This window comes from Dipteris shenzhenensis, chromosome 10, assembly GCF_047967505.1.
Source record: "Dipteris shenzhenensis isolate YYH24624 ecotype China chromosome 10, Dip_SZ_1.0, whole genome shotgun sequence".
NCBI lineage: Eukaryota > Viridiplantae > Streptophyta > Polypodiopsida > Gleicheniales > Dipteridaceae > Dipteris > Dipteris shenzhenensis.
The window spans coordinates 57,104,153-57,127,327 of record NC_141605.1 but is presented as its reverse complement, the minus strand read 5'-3'; the positions used below and the strand labels follow the sequence as shown (position 1 = coordinate 57,127,327).

General features: G+C 41.6%; 1 protein-coding gene across 2 annotated transcripts in view; it reads left to right on the top strand.

Annotated features, from left to right (window-relative positions):
- The first annotated feature begins 4,773 nt into the window (after window positions 1-4,773).
- LOC147898008 (protein PAM71-homolog, chloroplastic-like) overlaps window positions 4,774-23,175 on the top strand; it is an 88,468-nt gene continuing 70,066 nt past the window's right edge. For both annotated transcript variants that reach the window (XM_087380729.1, XM_087380728.1), the window contains exons 1-4: window positions 4,774-4,991; window positions 5,519-5,678; window positions 14,507-14,690; window positions 14,842-14,889. In XM_087380729.1, coding sequence (XP_087236855.1) covers window positions 4,877-4,991; window positions 5,519-5,678; window positions 14,507-14,690; window positions 14,842-14,889 — 507 coding nt within the window. In that variant the 5' untranslated portion in view covers window positions 4,774-4,876. The remainder of the gene's footprint in view (window positions 4,992-5,518; window positions 5,679-14,506; window positions 14,691-14,841; window positions 14,890-23,175) is intronic.

The following is a 23,175-nucleotide window of genomic DNA, read 5'->3' as shown; positions in this document are numbered from 1 at the left end:
GCAATGGTGAGCTAGAGAGAGCCAAGCTACTACGCTTCGCCCACTCCCTATCTACTCTTAAAAGGCTACCAAAAACTCCTTTGTCTACTAGAGCCTTCTAAACTATTGCTAGTTACTGGAGCAATGAGGAGAATGGGTGTGTTGTTAGATTTGGGCACCCCCTTCCTCCTAGCGAAGTGGTCCTAGTTGGTTGGCCCACCTTGGTTGGTCCTCCTTGGTTGGTCCTCCACCCCTCCCATGTTTGTGTTGCTTGGCTTCTATCATGCCTTGGAGTCACAGTAATGTGGTTTGCTACTAGTAGAGCAACCCCATAGCCACTGCCATTCAAATGTATGGATTTTAGATGCCAGTGACATGACCACTCTTATAAACCCTTCAAGCCAAGATTGAAACATTTATAAATTTACTATGTGGTTCTCCTATATTATAATCATCTCATTTCCCATTAATCATATGGCTAATTATTTCGATTGTTCTCTCACTTAAATATTTTTCTTTTAAGAATGGGAACTACTCTAGGGAGCGCCAAAAATGTGAAGTAGGATATGCAACCAAGAATCATTCAAGAGAGACAATAAGACATTAAGAAAGATAGAGACTCAAAAGATATGGAAATAAGGGAGTCTAATACTCAGGATATCTAGGGTATATATTCATAAAAATAAAAGCAAGACGTGTCCAAAGGAACAATGAAGTCATTTGTGAAGAGTGCGTTATAGGGATTTGCTTTTCTAGAGAAGTAGCTTACTTAGCCTAACCAACTAGGGTTTCCAAAGTAAACAAGAAAGACTCATATCCTCCCTAAGGATGTGCTGATGAAGAAGTAGTAGAGTTCTCAAAGAGGAACTCATGGACATCAACCATAAATTTAGAAAAAGAGAATACCCATCCTTCCACTTGAGAGCCATCGAGAAAAAAAGAGAGAGATGAATTATGTATGCTCATTGTTCTTTGGATAGTGAGCTACAGCTTTTCGTTGTCATTATTTATGAGCTTTTGAAGCTCTGGTTTCCACCTTCTATGTTTAATCCCCTTTGTTATAAGATTATTTGGTCTGAACATCTGATAATGTCAACTTTGGTTTAAGAGTAAGAATGTAAGGTGTTCATATAGAGCTTAGTGGGATCTATGCATATTCCATATTCCTTATTCCTTATGCAAAATAATCCATGGATGATTAGGCAATTATTTGCTATCTCGTTCAAGTAGTTCTAGCAAGTGCTTCCTAATGGTGACTTGTATAGTATCTCACCATCTGAATCATCAATTTCTCATAGTTATCCATGCCACATCCAATGATGTGGAGAAAGCAATGGATAGGGAAGTTGACATAGTAATCTATGCTGTATACACACATCTCACCAAATGCAACCATTGAAGTTTCAAATACTTCTGCTAAAATGTGAAAGAGTAAAGACACAAGTGGCAATTGATAGAACTATAGACCCCAATTCAGGAACTTGGATCTTGCTAGGATAACATCTAGTGTATTTGTTGTTGCATGCTCCAAAGAAACATGAAGGGCCAATTCTAAACTTCTAGAATCTTGATCATGACACTATTTGCCTATGAAGGCATGCCTTGTAGTAATCTAGACATGACCATTGTTGTGGATGAGGAAGGAGAAGAACAAGAAGAAGATTGTGATCATCCTATTCAACCCATGAAAGCCAAATGTCATGCACTCTAGACATTGGTTGGGATGTGGCTAACATACTCGCCAGCATCATGTGAATAGATTGTGATATACCTATTACAAACAATGAGAGCCAAGTGTCATGCACTCTAGATGTGGGGGTGTGGATCAGGTCCTCGCAAATATGCAAGTTGGTGAATAAATTTCATTTAAGGAACCCAACATTCTACACATAGTTTTGGGTCCTAGAGAGAAGGTAACCATAGAAAGAGTTGCAACATTTGTACTCCTAGATTACACCAATTCACTTTTCCTCACCTCGAAGTAGTATTTTTAATGAACATGAAAGCAAAGGAGGAAAAGGGGATTAGTTTGAGCTATAGAGGCTAAAGGAAGACTAGAAGGAGGAGGAGAAACAAAGAAAACTCAAAACTCTAATCGAGAGAAGTAAGAACAAATGTAAGACAAGGTAGATCATGCAGCTTGCGAGGCTTGGGAATCCCAAGAGGTAGCAGTTGAAGGTAGATTTAGATCAATGTTATGGGACGAGCATCCCCATTCTATGCTCGTCCCTAAAAAGTCATGCTTGGTATGGCAACAACACGAGGAAACCTTTTAGCATCAGTAGCCATGGTCGAGTGACAAGGGAAGTACCAAAGCAATGTGCCAAATCTGGCCTAAAGAGTTTTTTTTTGTATTGCTTGCAAGGTGTCTTCATTTATGTATGATGTTGGGCAACCAAATGTAGTGAAATGTGTAGTTTCTACTACCCATTGCATTCGCTATTGACACATCAGTTGTTTGAGATGGATCTGAACATGCATGAAGTAGAACTTCACACAATTTTCATGCAAAGTTCACCTTGCTATTTGAAATCTCCATAAAGCACCCACTACCGTGCCATCCCCTAGCTCTATCAATGCTCAGCATCTAAGAAGAGGAGTGCATATACAGTGAAATTGACTAGTGCCTTCAAACATACAAAAGGTTTTTTAACTCTAAAAATCACAAAATCTAAATTTTGTATAAAGGGAAAGGAATTTAGGACATATATATAAGTAGGGGTGTATATATTACTCCTAAAACACACATTCCATGGAGGTCTTTCTAGTAATGTATTAATTTGAAATATGAGCACAAGTTTCTATGGCAAGGGTTTTAAGTTTCATGATGGATAGAAGTTTATAGAACTTTAGTCTATTTCTTCCAAATTGTGGTACTAATCTAGGCAAAGTAATCCATACGAACTTTTCACATCAATATAAACGTTTCAATTCTTAATGAAACTAACACAAACAAGGTGGTAAATATGGCCGTGCTTTTAATGAAAGGAAGTTAGATGGATTGCAAGAAGACTAAGCTAACTTAACATTTTAAAGTCATTTAAAACACTCGTGACATAACAAAGTCACCTTGACCAAATACAAATAAAAAACATGGAAGGCCCTTTGGACAAAAAACCCAACCTTCTCCCATAGTCACAAAAAATAATTCATGGTTCTATCATAGATTGCCATTCAAATGCAAGAGGCTTCCCTTTAACATTTTGTTGAAATTTTACGTTTTGCTTGCTTCAGGTGATGAGCTAAGGTAAAAAGAGGGAAAATAAGGGTCTTCATCATGGAGGGGGAAAAGAGTGGAAATAGCGATTTCCATTATGCTGTGCAAAATGCAAAGGGGGACCACTTCAAGCTTAGACCACACGGTGCTATTTCCCACACCCTTGGGAACAATTGATGTGACACTTCTCTTTATTTATGTGACATTTCTTTATAGCACTCTCTCATCTTCCCTTGGATTGTTATGTGAATATTCCTAGGAAAAACTTCCTCTTCCAGGGTGTTTATAGACTACGCTTGCCTATGCCCGCTTGAATGCATATGGGCCATGGGCTGGATGTGGGGGTGAGAAATCTTGCCCATTCATGATCCTTGGGCATGCCCACGGTGGGGTTAGTTTGTGAATACCTTTATTTTCCCTCTTTCCCCTCTCCATGACATATGGCCGTAAGGGTGTTTACACATTAGTACCTGCCCCAGCGAGGTAATAGGTGTCCCCTTATATGTCTTCCACGTGACTTAGGCGTGATTGAACGCACAAAAAGGGGGGTGCCCATCATCATGGGCATACACTACCCCTCGCCCATTGCCACCCAACGTGTGACAACAAGATTCGAACATGCGCAACCAATCATAAGTCACTAAACTTAAACCACACAGGCATTTTCATATGTTGCAATATAAGAATAACAAGACCTCCATTTTCACATGGAGGTCTTGTTATTCTTATATTGTCCTCTTGGTATGTAATCACACACGGCCCAGTGTTCACATAAAACATGTTTCTCACAAATCATAAAAATATAAGGGCCTATTCCCATTACCAGCAGTTAGGGAGCACTAGTTAAGGCTCTTAATAGAGTGTCCACATTAGTGTAGCTATAAGGACTTTTAAGAAGAGAAAGAAGATGAATGTGAAAATTTAATGGTTAACTTAAGGTGAGTAGTGGTTAAAACAAGATTCTTGTTAAGAAAATTTCATGGTCAAGATCAACTCGGAACTATACAACAGGGGTACTCAGTGGGAATGATACCTAAAACAAGATTCTTATTAAGAAAATTTCATGGTCAAGGTCAACTCGGAACTATACAACATGGGTACTCGTTTGAAAGGGCTTGAAAAGAAGAATCCATTGTGAACTTAACTTTAAAGAACTAAATTTGGATCAATGAGATAAACCATTTTGTATTTTTTTAAACCCACTTAGGGGTTACCAATGGAAATGTAATTTCCATTTTAAGATTAACTTTAACTTAACAGAACTAGTTATGTTAGCTCACTAACGTAACCTAAGCTAGTGGGAAAAGGCCCTAAATCCCCTAAATTTTATCAAATTGTACAAAATTGAGAAAATGTTTTTTGACAGGTGATATAGTATGCAGGTTTTTTGTGAACACTTGACACTGGCCATGCCTTTTCTCACGTGGCGGGCAAGGGCGGTGTGTAACCGGGGTGAGGTGAGGTTAGGCCAATTTTCCTTTGCATGCGTTGTGTAGCCATGTGGCAACGGTTGAGCATTGAAGCCACTTGTCACAAATCACAACGTATGCTTTTGGATAACCGGACTTCATCGCCAACCTCAGTTTCTTTTTTTTTGACATCGAACATTTTTTCGACTTTCTGCTCTTGAATGCTGCTCCAACACAATCGCCTCTCATCAAAAAAGGACTCACCGGATTCATGGCGATACGTTGGGACGTCCAACACATTCCTCCTCTTCCGGCACATCGCATGATTGCACATAACCAAAGGAATGTGGCCATTGTACTGTCGCCGCCGTCACATAAACAATCCTGTAAGTGCCTTCAGACGGTCTAAATCGATGTCCTCTAAAGAGTGTGCTCCATTTGGGCTTTCTAGGTCGCTCTCCAAACATACCTTTGAGTTTTTGCATTGTGCTGAGAATGGACGTAGTTTTGTAACCCGTCAACAAAGATAGAGGAGCTCCTCTCTCTGGAAAAAACAAAGTAGCCCTGTTCCGCCTCTCGCTTGATCTTGCATGGACTAAAATATGAGCGTCAATGGCATGCATAACTCTCAGAGATGCACTCAGAGATCACTTGCGCTTTTTTGAAAGCCACCTTGAACATCATTTTGTGATCTTGTTTATTCCGATGCAAAAGTTGTAAAACACGGCAATGCTATTTTACCCATGGGATGGCATTGATTACTCAAAAAAGTCTTGTAATTGTTTCCCTAACGCTTGCCCAAGAATGCATAATCGAAAGGACGTTATTAGCCGGAACAAAAAGGTCACTAGATCATTGATCAACCTTTTGCCTCTGTCTCTCTCATCATTTGATTGCTCCTTTATTATTGTAGGGAGATCTCGAAGAGGAGTCACATGGAAGTTGCAGTTCTCTAAATATAGCGTGTATGCTTCAACTGCTGATTTTGGAGCTGATAATGACAATAGAGGTACTCGACACCAACCAAAAGAGTTCCACACGCAGGAACTCAGCAATGCTGTGTTTGCTGATGAGTAAGTGGCAGATCATTATCGGCATTACCACTCCATAGAGGGTTTATTTTCTACAAATTAATGATGAATTTTACTGGGGATGCTGATTTGAAAATACAGGGGCATTCGTCAAGCAATGACAATTCTATTTGTGAAATGGAGGGGCCCATTTTTTCCCAGCCTTAAGTGTACTTTATGTTGTGTAGGCCATACTGGGCTTTGAATACAAGCTTAAGCTTGGACTAGGCGTTCACATCAAATGCTTATGAAAGCCCTTAATCGACCTGTGCTATGTGTGAACGAAAAGAGGTTCCTCTGCAGTTCGGGGGCACAATTTCAAAGATCATGGTGCTTTGCTGTGGCCTGTGCAAGCTTGGTGGAAAGAATTTGCACTTATGGTTTGCTGTGCATGTTCACTGTGTATGCAGAAACATTTGAACATAACTGTGCTTTATTGTGCACTGTAAACGCTTATTGCTTTCAAGATTTTGGTGTCATGGAAGTTGGAGGAACCAGTAACATCTACGTCACTTGTTCTACACTGCTTGTTCCTCCAACAAAACAATTAACACGCACATGCCATCTGTTTGAGACGAACCAAGATCTTGAAATCGAATTCCTGCAAAAATAGCATCCATCTGATCAATGTTCAAGTCCCAGTTGCAAGGCTTAGAGGCTTTGAAGAAGGAAATGAGTGGTTGCTGCTTAAAACTGAGATACTTCAGCATGAGGTCAATAACTTTGGAGCTCGCAGTAGTGAAGAAGAAGGCCAAACAGAATATGAAGATTTGGAGACCCAGTTTGATGAGGTTCATGGAGTACATGGCAGTCACGGACTAACTATAGGTTATCCTGGAACAAGCAAGAGTGGAACAAAAGAAATTATGAAGGGCCTAAATAATGCTGTTGCGGTCTGTCAAAGCAAAATTGCATATTGCAAACATCCTTCATTTTGAGATTGCCAACAACATAACATAGCAATGACAAAGTTGGGAGCGACTGAAATTTCATTGTGCATCATGTCATTATTTTGTGGAGATAACCAAATCAAGTACCCACGGTATGGTGTGTTGTCTGGGACCCTATACATCCAGCAATTTTGGTAGTGGCAGCCTGGGTCCACCCTCATATAGCAACCGTGTTGGATGACTAGAACGAGGATTGGTTTTGCCAGAAGTACCTGCTTCTTGGAGAAAGACATCTACGAGCACAAGACCAATGGCATAGCAGAAAATATAAGTCTCGTCCATAAAATTCACAAAGACATAAAAGACTAGATTCAAGACTGGCTGAAATTGAATAGCAGCCGCTGCTACAACCACATTGATACATTGATTATGATAAAAGGGTTGACTGAGGCAGTTATGGCTTCAACTATCTACCCATTTAGTACTCACTACTAATTTTCTTCAATACCCACTAGGACTCAGGAGGGGGAGTCGTGATCATGGGGGCCCCTTGTGTAGGTAATTCCGATCTTTCCGCTTGGCTGCTGCTGCTGCACTTAGGGGTGGAAGGTGTTATCTCAAGGGTGTTGATGAGGCTTGGTTTGTATTTTTTTGGACGCCACTGCTGCCTACTTCTGTAGCTTATTATCATTTGCTAGCCTTCTTTGCATGTGTAAGCAATGATCCCTGTAGAAGTTGAGCTTCACTGGCGGTCCCAACCAGGTCCGGAATGTGTGAAGCTGTAAGAGATCCTCGCAGATAATCTAGTTGACCTCTTGTGACAAGAGAGGAGAGCGGCGCGTCAATGCTGTACTAAAAGGGAGGGAGTCTATCCATGTGAAGGCCCAGTCGCTCAAACCATCTCTCTGTGCGTGCATACCAGCATCTCTGGTCACCTAATGCTGAAAGTGCCATAGAAGAGGACAATGCTAGCCAAGGTAATCTGCTGCACCTAGAAGTGCAATCCCTGTAACTCTTGACCTGATATAGGTAGGTGATAACCTGAAATACTGCATCCAGCTGTAGTGGGGATGATCCAAACTCAGCCTAAATAATCTGGTGAGAGACAGATCGCTTACCGTGGATCATCCATGATAGCATGAGAACCTGTAGCCGCTCCACCCCAGCCCACTCTATATTTGATAGATCTGGCCCCCAACAAGGACTGTCGTACATCCCCACAGGACGGACCAAGGAGTCAAACAGCAATCCCTTGGTCTGCAGATCTTGGAAGTGTGAGCGGAAGCATTGCCTCTCTAATCTGGCCAATGAAGCGTTTCCTTTGCTCAGCGGGTCTGCATCGCGGGTCTCATAGTGAAGATAGGTCCAGAGAAGATAATCCCAAGGTATGTATATGACGAAACAATCTCAACAGGCGATCCATCAAACGTGAATTGCTCCCGACGCATAACGGCTCGAGATGTATTGAAGACCATGACCTTGGTTCTACCAATGTTGACCTTCAAATCATGGGACTCACAAAAGGACTGTAGTGCATCAAGGTGTCTTTGGAGGCCCTCTACTGATGAAGACAAAAGTGCCACGTCATCTGCATATAGCAATGTCCGGATCAGTGTGCTAGCTGGAGAGCATCCATCCCCCCCCCCCCTCCAGTGTCTCCATAACTGTCTCAAGCACATCAATGTAGAGGCCAAACAAGGTAGGTGATAAAGGACACCCTTGTTCGACCCAAATAGTGGTCATGATCTCCTCTATCCACCCCGACCCTGCCCGGACTCTGCCTGAGACTCTCTCGTAAAGTGCCATGACAGCCCAAATGATCTCTTGGTCATACCCCAAATCATGTAGGCATCGAAGGAGACGGGCTCTCGGAACCGTGTCAAAGGCTTTGTGGAAATCCACAAAGCAACAATACACCCTCTGCTTTCGTGCCCTCGCCTCCTCGATGATACACCTGAGTGTGAGAATGTGATCCATTGTCCCATGATCACGTCCGAATCCAGCTTGTCCAACTGCTCTAAGTCCCCGACACTATGCAAAGCGAATGACCTCAGAATCAAGCACTGATGCATAAATCTTGGACATGACATGTCCAATCATAATGGTCCCGTAGTTCTCCGGGCTCATGAGATCCCCTGCCTTGAGGATGGGTGACATAGTGTTGACAGTCTAGGTGAGTGGAAACCCAAAACAGACTGCTTCATTAAAGAGCTTTGCTAAGATCGGGGCTAGGAGATTAATCCAATATGCAATGAATTCAATGCATAGGCCCTCATGATCTTTCGCTTTGCTGTTATGAATTTTCATCACAGCATCCTTCAGACCCCCCCTTAGTAAAGAGTGTGCAGGATGTGGGGCGGGGTATGTGTGAGAGATTAGGAGCTGGCTGATTTGGGATATCGTAAAGTGTGCATGCATAATTATGCCAGACTTCAGTGTCAGTGAGTGTGGTGAAGGGGACCGCCCCTCTAGAAATCTATGCCAAAAGTCCTTAAAGTTGTTACTAAACAGAATATTCAGTAGTCCTTCCTAGTTTCGGCGGACGAAATCTAGCTTCTTCCTACATACCAATTGACGATACTCACGTAGCGTCTTTGGTTCATTCGGGAGGTGGTTTTTGGTTTCGAATCTAAGCTGATGGCGTAAAGCCTTGCACTCATCATAGTACCATCTATTACAAGGGACGGTCCCAAGGTGGTGGTGGGGGAGTGGAGCGAGGTGTGTGAGGAAAAGCATGAAGGGCAGCCTCGTGTAGTGAGCGGGTGACCAGAGCAACACGGTCCTCTAATAAGGATATAAAATCAACATATGTGAGAAGTGTGTAAAGGCGAGCTGAATATATAGGTGAGAGGCTATAGTTGAAGTGTATGTCATGATAAGTGGTGTGAGTAAGCTGTGGTGTGGGAGGCATCGTGAGATGGGGTGTAGGGATACTAAAGAAGAGGTATGTGTGATCAGCCCCAGGGGGACACAAGGTGCGATAGTAAATCCAGTGATACGAGATGTGAAGGTAGGGGATCCCATGATGTAATCAACAACGCTAGAGCCTCCTCCATGTGGGAAGCAGGTAAAACCACCTGAGGAGGGCCATCTATCAAGACCATTGTAAATGACAAGATCATGTATCCTACCTAGATCTAACAGGCCTGCCCGTAAGAAGTGACAGGAGCTCGTCTATCAGCTGTTGGAACTCGCATCATACCTGCGTCCTCATGATCAATGTTTGGCAATAAAATGGAATTGTCTCTGAAGTCGAGAAGTGGTATCTGACGAGCCCCTGTCCTCGCATTAAAGTCCCCAACAAGGAGAACTTCCCCGTGGCTCGAGAGGTCGACATCTCTCGTATAGAGCTGCGTATGGTGATGTCTTTGTTATTAATGAGAGAGGGAGAAGATAAGAGGATAGACCACAAGATGGAGTGACTATACAAAGTTCAATCCTTGCATCAGTCTCATAAGATAAGACTCTCTTAGGCTCTTTTATAGAGGCCCATGAGGGTTAGGAGCCACACACTTGTTTACATCCACATCCATACACTTGTTTACATCCATCACCACAAAGTATAATTGCCATCATCCATGTGAGTCCCTCCATGAGACCCATGTGCCTCTCTACATGAGAAACATATGCCTACACTCACCCTTAATCACTCCATGGAGATATACCATGGATGATGGGATGCTTGAGAGAAACAACAAGGTAGTAAACCCGACTGATCTTAGGTACAAGATCATTCATCAATGCCATGATAGCCCATGTGCAAGATATCCAAGTGTCGAGAAGACATACAAGCTTGTAAAATGTGATTTTTTTTTGTCAAAGATGAAGAAACATATGCATTAATATGTTACACGAGTGTCAAGTGAGTAAGGCAGAGTGGGTGAAGCCACTTGGCCTTTTACACCCATTGGAAATACCATCAGGTAGATGATGGATTTTATAGTTAATCTACCACATACACAAGGAGGATAAGAGTCCATTAATCCCTTTAGAGGGGCATGAGAATACTCCAAGGAAGATGCCTAAGGAAGGGATGCAAAGTATGTGAACTTTGAAGGAGCTTCTAGGGTCTAGGGGACTGTCTCGATACTGTGTGTGGTGATGAAGGAATCTGCTGTGTGGTATAATTGGCTGGGTGGAGATCTCCCTTGCATACCCATTATGTGTCACATTTGATTAGTGAGTAGATTGGCCTGTTACATTGCGAAGCTGTTGACAATGAAGTTGTAGACAACTGCCTGGCATTGGTTCTGACCGTGGAAGGGGACTTTTGGTAGTTAACATTAGACCACCTTGTTCTCAACCAGATTAATCTTGCTAAAGATTACTGCTCCATGTAATGAATCTAATAGATTATCAATCCTTGCAATTGGATACATGTGCTTAACAGTGATATTATTAAGACCTCGATAACCGATACACAACTGAAAAGTATCATCTTTCTTTTCTTTAATATCACCAATGAAGCACAAGTTGAGAAATTGGGTCGAATTTGCCCCAGCTTGATATGTTCTTCCAGTTATCTTTGCACCTTAGCTCTTCAACTCTTCAATAAACCTTAGCCTATAAAGAGGTCTATTTATAGGTTAGTGCTAATAAGGTCAATCTTATGTTAAACATTTTTCCCCCGAGGTAAACCATTGGATAATTCATCTTTAAAACTATCAAAGAGGTCATTGAGAGTCTGGTGGACTAATTAGGTGATCCCCACATCTTAGGTAAAAAAGAATCTATTGGTGCATCCTCGCACAACTTAACAAATACACTACAAAGGAGGCAAGATTAAAGGACCTTGAGGTAGATCCTTTTTACCTCAAATAATATATGATACACCATTTAGTTTAAACAAACAAATACACTACAAAGGAGTAAAACTCACCTGCAGTCTTTTGACCTTCCATAGGCAAGATTAAAGGACCTTTAGGTAGATCCTTTTCACCTCAAATAATATATGATACACCATTTAGTTTAAACGAGTGATGTATTTTTACCAAATCTACAACATGAATGCCACACCATTCCAAGAGCTACAGCTACATGAACAAGCCTGATAATTTCAAAATCCAGGTAGTTCCCACTACGTACCCTTTGGTCCCACACTCTGTTGGACTTCCCTCTACCATCATAACCATATGAGCATAGTCAGATGGACTGATTTTAAGTTTATATATTTTCACCTGTTTAGACTCAATAATATGATGGTGTTGACACTAAGTCCAACATCACAATAACATTATCTTTTGTCACTTTCCCATTCATTTTTATTAATTCCATTCTAGCAAAGTCAAATATCCCATTGCTGTAGGATTAATAAGATATTATCAAGTGCAAGTTTTTTAAACAGAAACACATAATAAAACAATTTTTGACTTGTAAGACAATCTCGCTAAATGGATTTGAAGCCTCTTTAATATAGGAATCTCTTTCATTCTTGCATCGCATTCTGAGATAATTATCTCAGCCATTCGACGACCTTTATTCTTTGGTCAATCCCTCCATAGGTATGGCTGAAGGTATCCGGAGTCCTTTTGTTGCATTTTCTTTTCGCTCTAGAGTCAGAGAAGATTTTGACCAAGCCCGCGCTACCATAGGGGACACTCTTTTTTAAAAACCCCTATGGTGGTACTTGGTTGGGAAACAATATTAGTTATCCCAGCTTGCTTGGCTTGATTATTGGTTGGTTGTATGTTCCTTTTTCTTACAAAGTTTCCTCTGGAAGATTGATTTCTTTGGGTACTTATTTTAGACCTAGGATGCACAAAACCACTTATTATGCCCCTTATATTCTCGTAGTTTATTGCAATGGCAATTGCATCATCAAGTATGTTGACATACATGCCTCTCAATTCTAGTTTGATTGGATTGTTCAAGCTAAACATATAATATCTAACTTGAAAAGAAACTACGATAGTGGGTCAGGGACCTTCATTACAATTTCAATAAATTTATTGGTGGAATACGCTATCAATAAATTCTTCTGTCTAGGATACATGTGTTCATCCCATGCCCTGGAAGCTCCATTAGGTGGCAAAACGTGTTTTCTAAACTTGAGTTTAAAGTTGTTCCACGTAACTGAAGCTATTCCATCCTTTTGTTGTGTTATCCATTACCTATTCGCTGCCTTGGTAAGCATGTGAGTAGCTTCGCAGATTTTTTTGATATCATTAGTGACTTTACAAATGGAAAAATCCTCATGCCATTTGGGAAGCCATCCCTCAATGATGTTAAAGTCCCTGTCTTTCATACGACCTGCATACCTTTTAGTCCTAATTTTCTATATTTAGCCGTTTTTGTTTGATTTTCCCCAACATTTGAACACTGGATTCAGATTCCATTGACACCTATTAGTAAGTGCATGGATGACCTTTCTAACTCTTCTTGATGTCATTAGTGTGCAACTATTGAGTTAGCACTTGTTGTAAGGCATCCTCTATATTTCCAATCCTAGTGTTCAATGGCCAATTTTCATGTGCCATGGGGGCGCAATAACTTCTATATTGGCTAGATCTCATTCCAACGGGTTTCACCTTCAACTCCAATTTCTTTGATCAAAGTCTCTTTTCATGTTTATAGTTTTAAAAAAATAAAAAATATAAAAATAAATAAATGGACCCCCGTTATGTATTAAAAATGTACACTTTTTCCAGCACTAGGAAACTGCAAATCCAACACACAAATGACCTACAATGCAACAGAGAAAGAAAGAAAGAAAGTTTATTAAAGTCTTCGGGAGACCGTGAAGGTCTATGAGACTAAAGATAACTGATACAATGAGCATAACGGTGGTGGTCTCAAAACGGGCCAACCAACCGTTTCTACAAAAAAAGAGGTTATGAAGGACTATGTGTCTAGTCCTGATACAAAAAATATGTGTCTACCTCCAGATGATACAAAGAAGAAGAAGGGGGGGGCACAAAAAAGTGGGGCAGAGGGGGGAGATACAATATACATGTGCAGGTGGTGATCGTCAGAGACCAATCATAGAGGGGCCGTCAAATGGGAAGTCGGAAAAAACCCTGCGATAGATGATTGGCCTCTGACGTCACGCGGCCTAGTCGAGCTCGGTCGTCGGGGGCGGCGGGTGGCCCTGTGGATGAGGGCAACGGTAACCCCAGTGGGGCGGGCCGAGAGCAGAGACGAGATGTCATGGACCTTGATGTGTGAATCTCCCTAGTCACATATGCACTTTGACCAGTTCAAGCACCCAATTTCCAACCCATTTCATAATTACTAAGGCTTTTCCAACCCATTCCATAATTACGATATGTCTTTGTTCAATGTCTGCTGCTTATTGTGCCTCCTTTTTTGTCACTTAAACCCACCTTTGTAAAGCTTGAATACGATCTGGTTTTCATGATTATATACTCCATTTCTCTAGAGCATCACAGTGGAAGTGATACAAGACCATCTAGTGCAACGGTTGCCCAAATGAAAATCTGGTAGGACAACGGTGTGGTGTTGAAGTACCCCTTGAAGAGTATCTCTCCACAATGGGAACAAAGTCCACTACCAGGGATATGAAGCCATGGGTCATTCGTTTTGGATGGCTGTTATGAAGTCCCTACAAAGAGCATTCCCCATTATGCAAAGGGAGGGCCTGCAAAGTTTCATAATAATACCTTTGTCTTGCAGCTAGTTTCATAGCTGCTCCATGATGTTTTAATTTATAATATCTGTTGAATTGTAGCAGACCCTACTCTCTTTTCATCAGATTCTGGAATCTTTCGAAACCCAAAGGGCAGCTTATGCTTGGGTACTGATGAGAACATAAGTGTAGCTTTGCTTACTAAGTTCTTTTGCTTCTTTTTTATTTTTCTCATTCACACATTGTTAAAAACTCTCTTTTGTTCTTTTGCTTGTTATATAAAATTTTGTATTAATTTGTAAGATTGGATATATAGTCTTATGAAGGTATATGTTTTCCATTTCATTTTCTGGCAGGAACGAACAGAAAGGCACCTTACACATGGCTGTGTCAGTGGCAACCCTGATTGGTGTAACTGCATTGGTGGCTGTGGCAGTGGCAGTGGGTAGTGGGGGTCCGATTGCTCTGATGGAAACCATCACTAAGTCAGGTTTTACAGCTGCATTTGCATTGATTTTTATTTCAGAAATTGGTGACAAGGTAAGCTATCAAAGGCTTCTTTACTTCCGGATAATGTCAGCTATATCGAAATAGATTTATATTTCCTATTTCTAATGTGACTTATTGGGAGCGGTTTGCACATTTTGCTTTACATGCAGCTCAGTTGATTTCACATTTGTATTTCTTGCAGACATTCTTTATTGCTGCCTTGTTAGCAATGCAGCATGCTAAGATATTGGTAAGAATTCTCTGATTTGAGATTTTGAAACTACAATTCGCCATCTTTAATTCATTTGTCACAGTCAGATGTAAAATTCCTGAATGAAAGCTGTGAAAACAAACAGAGCCTTTACAGACTTCATACTTTGTCCTCTTCTTTTATTTTCTTAAACATGTGTTTATATCTAGGGTGGCTTCTTGTCGTTTGCAAAAGAGATCTTCTATTGAGTAAAACAGAATACACAGAGAAAAGAGAACTCCTACCTTAGTTTGCACATCTTGGGTTGAAGGCAAATAGAGTCTTATGAGGAAAATCACTTGAAACCTTTCCTCAGCTGCACAAACTCACCCAAAAGATCAAGCCAACGCTATGGAAGTGAATGATTGTGAAAAAGAATTTGTGGCCCTAGGTCTGTGCCTCATCGTTGCAATCTTGTGCATCCTGAATACACCCTTTGATGAATCCATATCCCTCGTCAAACCATATGGTCAGCAACTTATATAAAATAGATGAAATGCTATGATTGAGAGATGCAAAGACTCTAAGAACCCAAGACTCTAAGAAGGGTCAATAATGCTATCATCTGCTTGTTGGACAACTATCTACTGGCGAACCTTATGGCCAACTGCTGAACTTGGCAAACATAAAGCTCTAGAATATGTACAGCCCGGATAAGAAGGCAAAGTTTGTCTCCCTCCCCCGAAGTAAAAGTATGTAAGAGTGGTGTTCATGAGAACAAATGACGAGAAGGGGAGCACAAAGAGGGAATCTGACTTTTCATCCTTGATAATGGTTAAAGCAGTACGGAGAGGCCAAGAGACCCATGCATGGCATGAGATCTCCCCTATAGAAAGCAGCATGTTTATTTCTTAGTATGCACAAGTTAGCTGGTCTCATTGAGTGATACTGATAATTCATGATAGAGAGTTGCCTAGCAGTCTATCCTATCTTGTGTTCAAATGTGAGAGTGGTTCTGATGGATCCAAAACCATGACATGAGCACAAAAGACCAGCTATCAATAAAGCACTGGCTCCCATAGGAAAACATTTATGAAGATTTAAGAAAAGCTAGGACTCCAAACATCTTCAAGGAGAGGAGTGCAATGTGCAATGCAATGGTAGTTTCGATTGTAAGGCTAGTGATCAATGGTGAAACTTCAAACCAGGAGCTTGTAGCGCAAAGAATCACCCTCTACCTCAAGTTAAACTAAACAAAATTCCCTTTCAAAAGCTGATGGTATTTCATGCAGCATAGGCTCTCATAGTAGACATGCTATTCTGATCCAAGTAAATATGAATTTGGTAAACTTGGGTACTTGACATTACATCACTGTGTAAAGCATCAATAAGGAGAAAATATCATGCGTTAGCCAATACTACGTGACTGGCCACCGAATATCACCCTACCAAGGGTACTTGTGTGGAATTCTAGTAAAAAAGTGGACAAGGTCGTCTACAATAAGAGGCAGGTTTTATGTGAAGGACATTGATTGGATACTCTTGCTGCCCAAAGCTTTGAAAAAGGACATAAAGTCGGCTACCCATGAAGAATATCTTGTAGGAACAAGAATGGAGAAGAGTTGTGAACATGAGAACAAGGAGTGAACACAATTGGACTCCAACTGAAATGTTCAACCAAATGAAGTACAAGTACTTGGTATATATAGTCCAAGTACTCGAGCACACAAAAACTCAAATAGACTTAGTCCTAGTCTATCCTACACCACCATATCATTGTATGTATCTCTACAAATCCCCCCTCAATGATATGGCTGAACCTGGAATGATCTCAGAAGCACCTGCAGTACCTAAAGTACCATGGTTGCACAAATTCATCCACATGTGGATATAGCAACCTATGGGAGTACAAAAGAAAACAATGTCATTTTACAACCCCCCTTGACATTGATTGAATGTCTTGTATCCCCAAGCCATGTGGATGTCGTGTGAAGAGAGGCGCTGACATGCTTTTAGTGAAGAAATTTGCCACATTGTCTTCAGTGAAACAATCTGTGAGATCAATGAAGCCATCTGTGATACAATCCCACACATAATGATAGTGATTTTCTATGTGTTTCATGCGAGCATGAAATACAGGATTGTTTCCAATAGCAATGCAAGTTGGCTATCACAGAAGATTGGAGTTTTGTCACCATCCTTAGCATGATGCAAGTCATGCAAAAGCCTCCTTAACCACATACATTCCATAGTGGTTGAATTTGCAGCTTTGTATTCTGCTTCACTGGAGGAGAGAGAAACGTGGTCTTGCTTCTTACTGAGCCATGAGATGCACGTTGAGCCCAATGAGAAGCAATAGCCGGAAGTGGACCTGCGATCATCGATGTCCCCCGGCCAATTTGAGTCGGTGAAGCCACTCAGAGAAATGTCACCATTTGAAGCATAATGCAGCCCATAAGAGAGTGTACCCTGACATATCTGAGAACCCCCTTCGCTGCATTCCAATGCGTGACTGTGGGACAATGCATGAACTGGCTCAGAAGCCCTATGGCATAGGCATTGTCTGGCTGTGTGGAGCATAAGTAGATCAAATTGCCATGATCAAATTTTTCTTCAAGAAATTACATAGAAGATATTATCTAACATACGAGCTGTTTTTCGTTATCTATAAAAGTAATTTCGTAAAGAAATTACCTGAGCAAAAAGCTTGCCAACGAACAATCATGCCTTTATATATTTTTTTCTCTTTAATTTTCTCCAATTCAGTTCACTTTAGTAGAACACTTTATCGAAGCATACCATATGTATCACACAATAATAATTTTGTTACCTACAAATAAGCTAGGATTGGCATCTACTCAAACAAGCAATGAGGATACAAGCCCTCTAAGTAATTGTGTTTCTTATTTTATACATACCACATGATATACGTTTTCTCATCCTTATCAATGCACATAATATGCTTATTCAATCATAAAAAATTCATAGCTCACCTATATTATCCTACATCCTATATAGACTATTATATTTTATTCTCCTTTTCATGATATTTTAATATGATCTATCACTTCTCTTCAAATTCAATTATTCCCTTCCGTCGCCATATCATTCTTTCTTGTCTCTATATGAGTACTTCTATGAGAGTAAGAAAAATGAAAATATGGGAAAACATTGTCCTTCCAAATCTTACCTGCTTGGCAGAGCCCCAATCAACTTTCTTTTGCTTCCTGTTCAATCGTCGGTTTGATAACTTTGTGGTTCAAAATGGTTTCATCACAGAGTCTCTCTTTCATAGTGACCTCATCATATGCAACTTAAGAAAAGCAATTAAGTAAAAAGAAAGAAGAATGATAAAAGATGTATCTAGAGATGCCTTGGTTGTCTCGTCACAATGCTTGTATGCTTGATAATGTCTACTATGCTAACAAGATAAACTACCAATTGTTATCGAAGCAATAACATGCATATAGTGCATCTATTTGTTCTTGTTTCATCTACAGCTCTCGATTCATGATTTGGTTCTATTGCTTTCTTCCAAATTAAATAGCTGTGTCTTTTCCTTAGGAGAGTGACATCCCTGTTGCAATTTTCATATGACTTTCATTCTTAAAATCACATGACGCTACTATTCCTTCAAATATCATTCATTCTATAAGAATATGAATCTTTTCTATCCTCATGTCTAAGATTAAGTCATCTCTAGTCGTGGTTGTTTATCTTCCTATCCAAAGACTACTTCTACCAATTCGTTGACAGTAGGCAATGAAAAGAAATAACCATAAATCTCTTACCTTAAGTCGGAATATAGTGATCCAACCACTGAAAAGAACCAGTGCATACCCTTTGAACAAGCCAATTTGGGCCGTTTTCGTCACTTAGCAAATCTCTTCCACGGAGGATAACTTCAGATAATTTTTGCATACAAATTCAAAACCTAGCAATCAAGTGAGAACGACTAAGTTATTGTTGGGGTAAGTATGATCAAGGGCTTGCTCTATGGTGCATATGTGCATCTAGGGGAGTCACATGTGTGTTTGTGTGTGTTGTAAAGGCACATCAAGTGCTATGATGTGTCTAGTGTGTGACCTAAGTGATGATGTAAGACAAAGGGAATCCCATTGATGTAGGGATTGATTCCCATTGATGTAGGGACTGATTGCCACTATGTAGGGAAGGTATTACCTTCTCCCCCTTTCTATAAAAGAGAGTCTTCTCTCTCACAATCATATAGAGATCTACCATATTGCTTTCATTGTGCTCTAACACCTCTTGCAAGATGCATCTATTCTATCCTACGGGATCCTACAATTGGCATCAGAGCTTTAGGTTCTAGATCTGCCTAGCCTAGCATTAGATGCTATCTCTAGCATAAACTACAAGTTTCTTCATCTTCTCCATTTTCCTCCTTCTTCCTAAAATCTTTGAGAGCTCTGTTCTCTGCCTACAAATAACCATTGCCCAAACCCTCTGAGCTGCAAACTCCTCTTGTATGGGCGAACTTCCAGCTGCAAGCATTTGCTGAAATTTCGATTGTAAGTGAAATGCCAACACTCACACTCCTCAACGAACATTTGTGCAATTCTGCCTCTGTACCTACCTATCTGCAAATTCCTCTGAGCCCGTGCTGGACGACACTGAGGGCAAGCTGCTGCTGAAATCTGAGCTCATTTGGACAATAGATGGAGGAGAAAATGACGAAAAACCAGTTGACTTTCAAGCTACTGGCTATGGCGACCTGACGCAACATTGCGCCTCTCCTTGCTGGTAGCCCTTCTCTGGTATAAGGCCCGTCTTCCTGCATAAAAATCCCCTTGAATAGAGCTATGAGCTGTGACAATTGCACCCTCCAAGTTCAGGTCTCTGTTTTGGACAGTTTTGACAATGTTGTGAGTTTGATGCTACATTAGATGCTACTTTAGCATTTCTGATGTTTTAAAGTGATGAACAGCTTTAGTACAACTATGGCTACAGCTTTGCTTTAAGTTGCTACACCTGGATTTGCCTGGAATGCTTTCATTTAGCCACCTCTATGAAGCATGCAAGTGAAAACATCATTTCCATTATGTTTTGTAGTATGGAATTTGGTTGCAAGCCTTTGCTGTTGGGGTAAAGGCACTGGCCACCCTTGTAACAGTATTAATCTAGTACTACTAAGTACACTAAGTACACATTGTACTTAGGTACTTAGTGACCCTAGTCTTATCCATATATATATATACTTGTGTGTACTTGGGGAGGTACCACTCATTCTTTTATCCCCACCCATTGGTGTGTGACTACTATGAGTGTGTCTCTCTACTCCCTACTCTATCTCTCCCTCACACTCTTCTCTCAACTGGTATCAGAGCCAACGGGCTCTCTCCCTCCGCCTTCACTCCCATCTACCCCTACCGTACGTTCCGTACGGACAAGTCCGTACGGCCGTACGACGTCCGTACAGCCGTACGGACGAATCGCGCAAGGAACAGCCTGCAGCGCGCAGGCTGCAAGGCGCGGCTGCAACGGCGGCTGCAAGGGCGCAGCCAACGCGCGAAGGCGCGGCTGCAAGGGCTCCGGGAAGGCACGAAGGCGCAGCTGTATCGACGCAGGCCAGGGCTTTAGGGTGCAGACTTCAAGTGCGAGGGCGCGGGCGGTGCAGCAGCAAAGGCGGCTGCAAAATATCTCGAAGGCGCTACAGCAAAGGCCACCTGCAAGGCCAGACTTCGAGGCGGTAGACTGCGGGCTGCAAGAGCAGCGCGCAGGCTGCAAACCAGCTGCATCGCGCAGGCTGCAAATCGACTGCAGATCAAGGGCGCGGGAGCTGTACGGACACATCCGTACGGCCGTACGTCGTCCGTACAGCCGTACGGACGGGCGTGGCTGCAAGGTTGCAGGGCGAATCTGCAAAACGCAGGTAAACCTCCCACTCTCTCGACATCAGGAACATCCATCTGTGAGCCAGGTATCTTACTTGGGGCAGGGCTTACACTCGCACTGAGGCGTTATGCCGCAAACAGTGTTGAGACAGGTCTTATCACTTGGCCAGTGATTGTACACAGTGTTGGCATTGGGTATATGCATTGGTCAGATCTGTTCAGACACATACAGTGTATGCTATTGTGCAGGTTACATGCCTTGTGAGCAGCTGTAGTTGATGACATTTACTGTGTTAATGCACGGAATGTGCAGTCAATTCAAGGGGCTTTTGATGCTAATATGTGTGGGACAAATGCTTTAGTTTGTTGCTGCAAGTACATCCACATTTGGTACAGATTTGGTCGATTTTGACCAAGTTTGACTTTAGTCAAATTTGGGGCTTTTGTAGCCTGACCGGCAATCTGTCACGTGGGAGCACTCTACATGCATCAGGCTATCTCGTGGAGCACTACTATGCCTTGAAAGTGCAAATTTGACTTACAGTGTTTTTTGGTCAAAGGTCAATCTTTTTCAATTGGAGGTCAAATCTCTGATTTTCTTCATGCATTCAAAGGGCTTTTGAGCAATCTCACTTCCAAACTGTGACTTTCAGTTGGGGGGGAAGTTTCTGGAGCATATGGAGGTCTAAAATCAGAGATTTTCATCCACAATCAGAGATTCACTGTTTTTTGACAGTCCGGGACTGTCAAACAGCAAGTTTGACCAGATTTGACTGTCAAAAAGTCAAAAAAAAAAAAAGTACTGCTATCTTTTAAGAAATCAGTTCTGGGTTTTTTCTGGAGCACTTTAAAGCAGCTGTACCGCACTTTCGCCAGCTGACAAGACAACAACAGCTTGCTGTACTGTTTCTGCAGCAAGTGGGAGAAAGACTTTCAGTTGGTTTTATGCCACTGAAACAGTACCAATTTCATTTTCTGATCGTACTTCCGCTGCGGGGGAATTTTCTTGGAGTAACTAGTGCTTAATTGCACGACTACAGGGAGTCAAACTCTATTTTCTTTACCATGAGTTCCAGCAGCGACGTGTCGTCCTTGTTCCAGATAAAGAAGCTCGAAGGAGCTAAAAATTACGACATATGGAGGACACAGTGCTACAATGTGTTGATGCAGAAGGACCAGTACAAACCTATAAAGGAGAAGGGTGTTAAGCCCTCCAACATTACTGATGAGCAGTGGGAGAAGATGGACGGCTTGGCCAGGTCGACCATTATGCTTACAGTTGTTGATTCACTGGTTGTAGGCATCAGGGATGAACCTACTGCGTGGGAGATGTGGCAACGTCTTGAGGATACCTATGCCAAGAAAAGTGCCACGGGAAAAGCTTACTGGCTAAAAAAGCTTGTTGGTCTTCAAATGAAGGAGGGGACAGCTATGTCCACTCATATTATTGAGTTTAACAGCATATTCAGCCAGGTGATCAACCAGGGGTTGAAGCTCGATGATGAGCTGAAAGCTACACTCATCCTATGTTCTCTACCTGAGTCATGGGACACATTCAGGACTTCTACCAGCAACTCAAAAACCATTCTGTTATTTGCAGATGTGGAGAGTGCTCTTCTACAGGAAGAGATGAACAGAAAGAACAATGCTATTGGGAAGTCAAATGCTTTGAATGCACGCAGCAGGTCCAAAACACGTGGAAAAGACAAAGAAAGAGACAGGAGCAAGTCCCGCTCTAAGAGTGATCTTGTATGCAACTATTGTGGCAAGAAGGGACATATTGAGAAAAAGTGTTTTCAAAAGAAGAATGACCAGAGAGCCAAAGAAGGCAAGGCTCAAGGCAAGTCTAAGGGCAAAGAAAAAGAGGAGCTGAATGTTACTTATGTTAGTGACAGTGACAGTGGACATGAGATATGTTTCACCTCTTCACTGGAGGCTCATACACTTCATGCTGGTGATGGATCAGATATGTTTTCCTGGATTATAGATTCAGGTGCTTCCTTTCATGTGACATCCTACAGAGATCTGTTTGTCAGATATGCAGGAGGGCAGAAGGGAGTTGTCTTTCTTGGTGATAACCATGCATGTTCTATCATTGGTATAGGTGATGTCAGGCTTGTTCTTGAAAATGGCCAGCAGTTAATGCTTAAAGGGGTCAGGCATGTTCCTGAGGTGAAGAAGAACTTGATTTCCACAGGGTTGTTGGATGATGATGGTTATCTTACCACCTTTGGTAATCAGAAATGGAAAATCAGCAAAGGGGCAATGGCTATTGCCAGGGGTCCTAAGGTTGATACTTTGTACTCACTTCATGTTGGACATTGTCCGCATTCTGATGTAAATGCCACCGAGCTGCCAAAGATTTCATTGTGGCATAGCCGGCTTGGCCATATGAGTATTAAGGGAATGGAGCAATTGGCTCATTTTGGTTACTTGCCGAGTCTAAAATATTCAGATTTGCAGAAATGTGAATTTTGTCTCTACGGTCGTC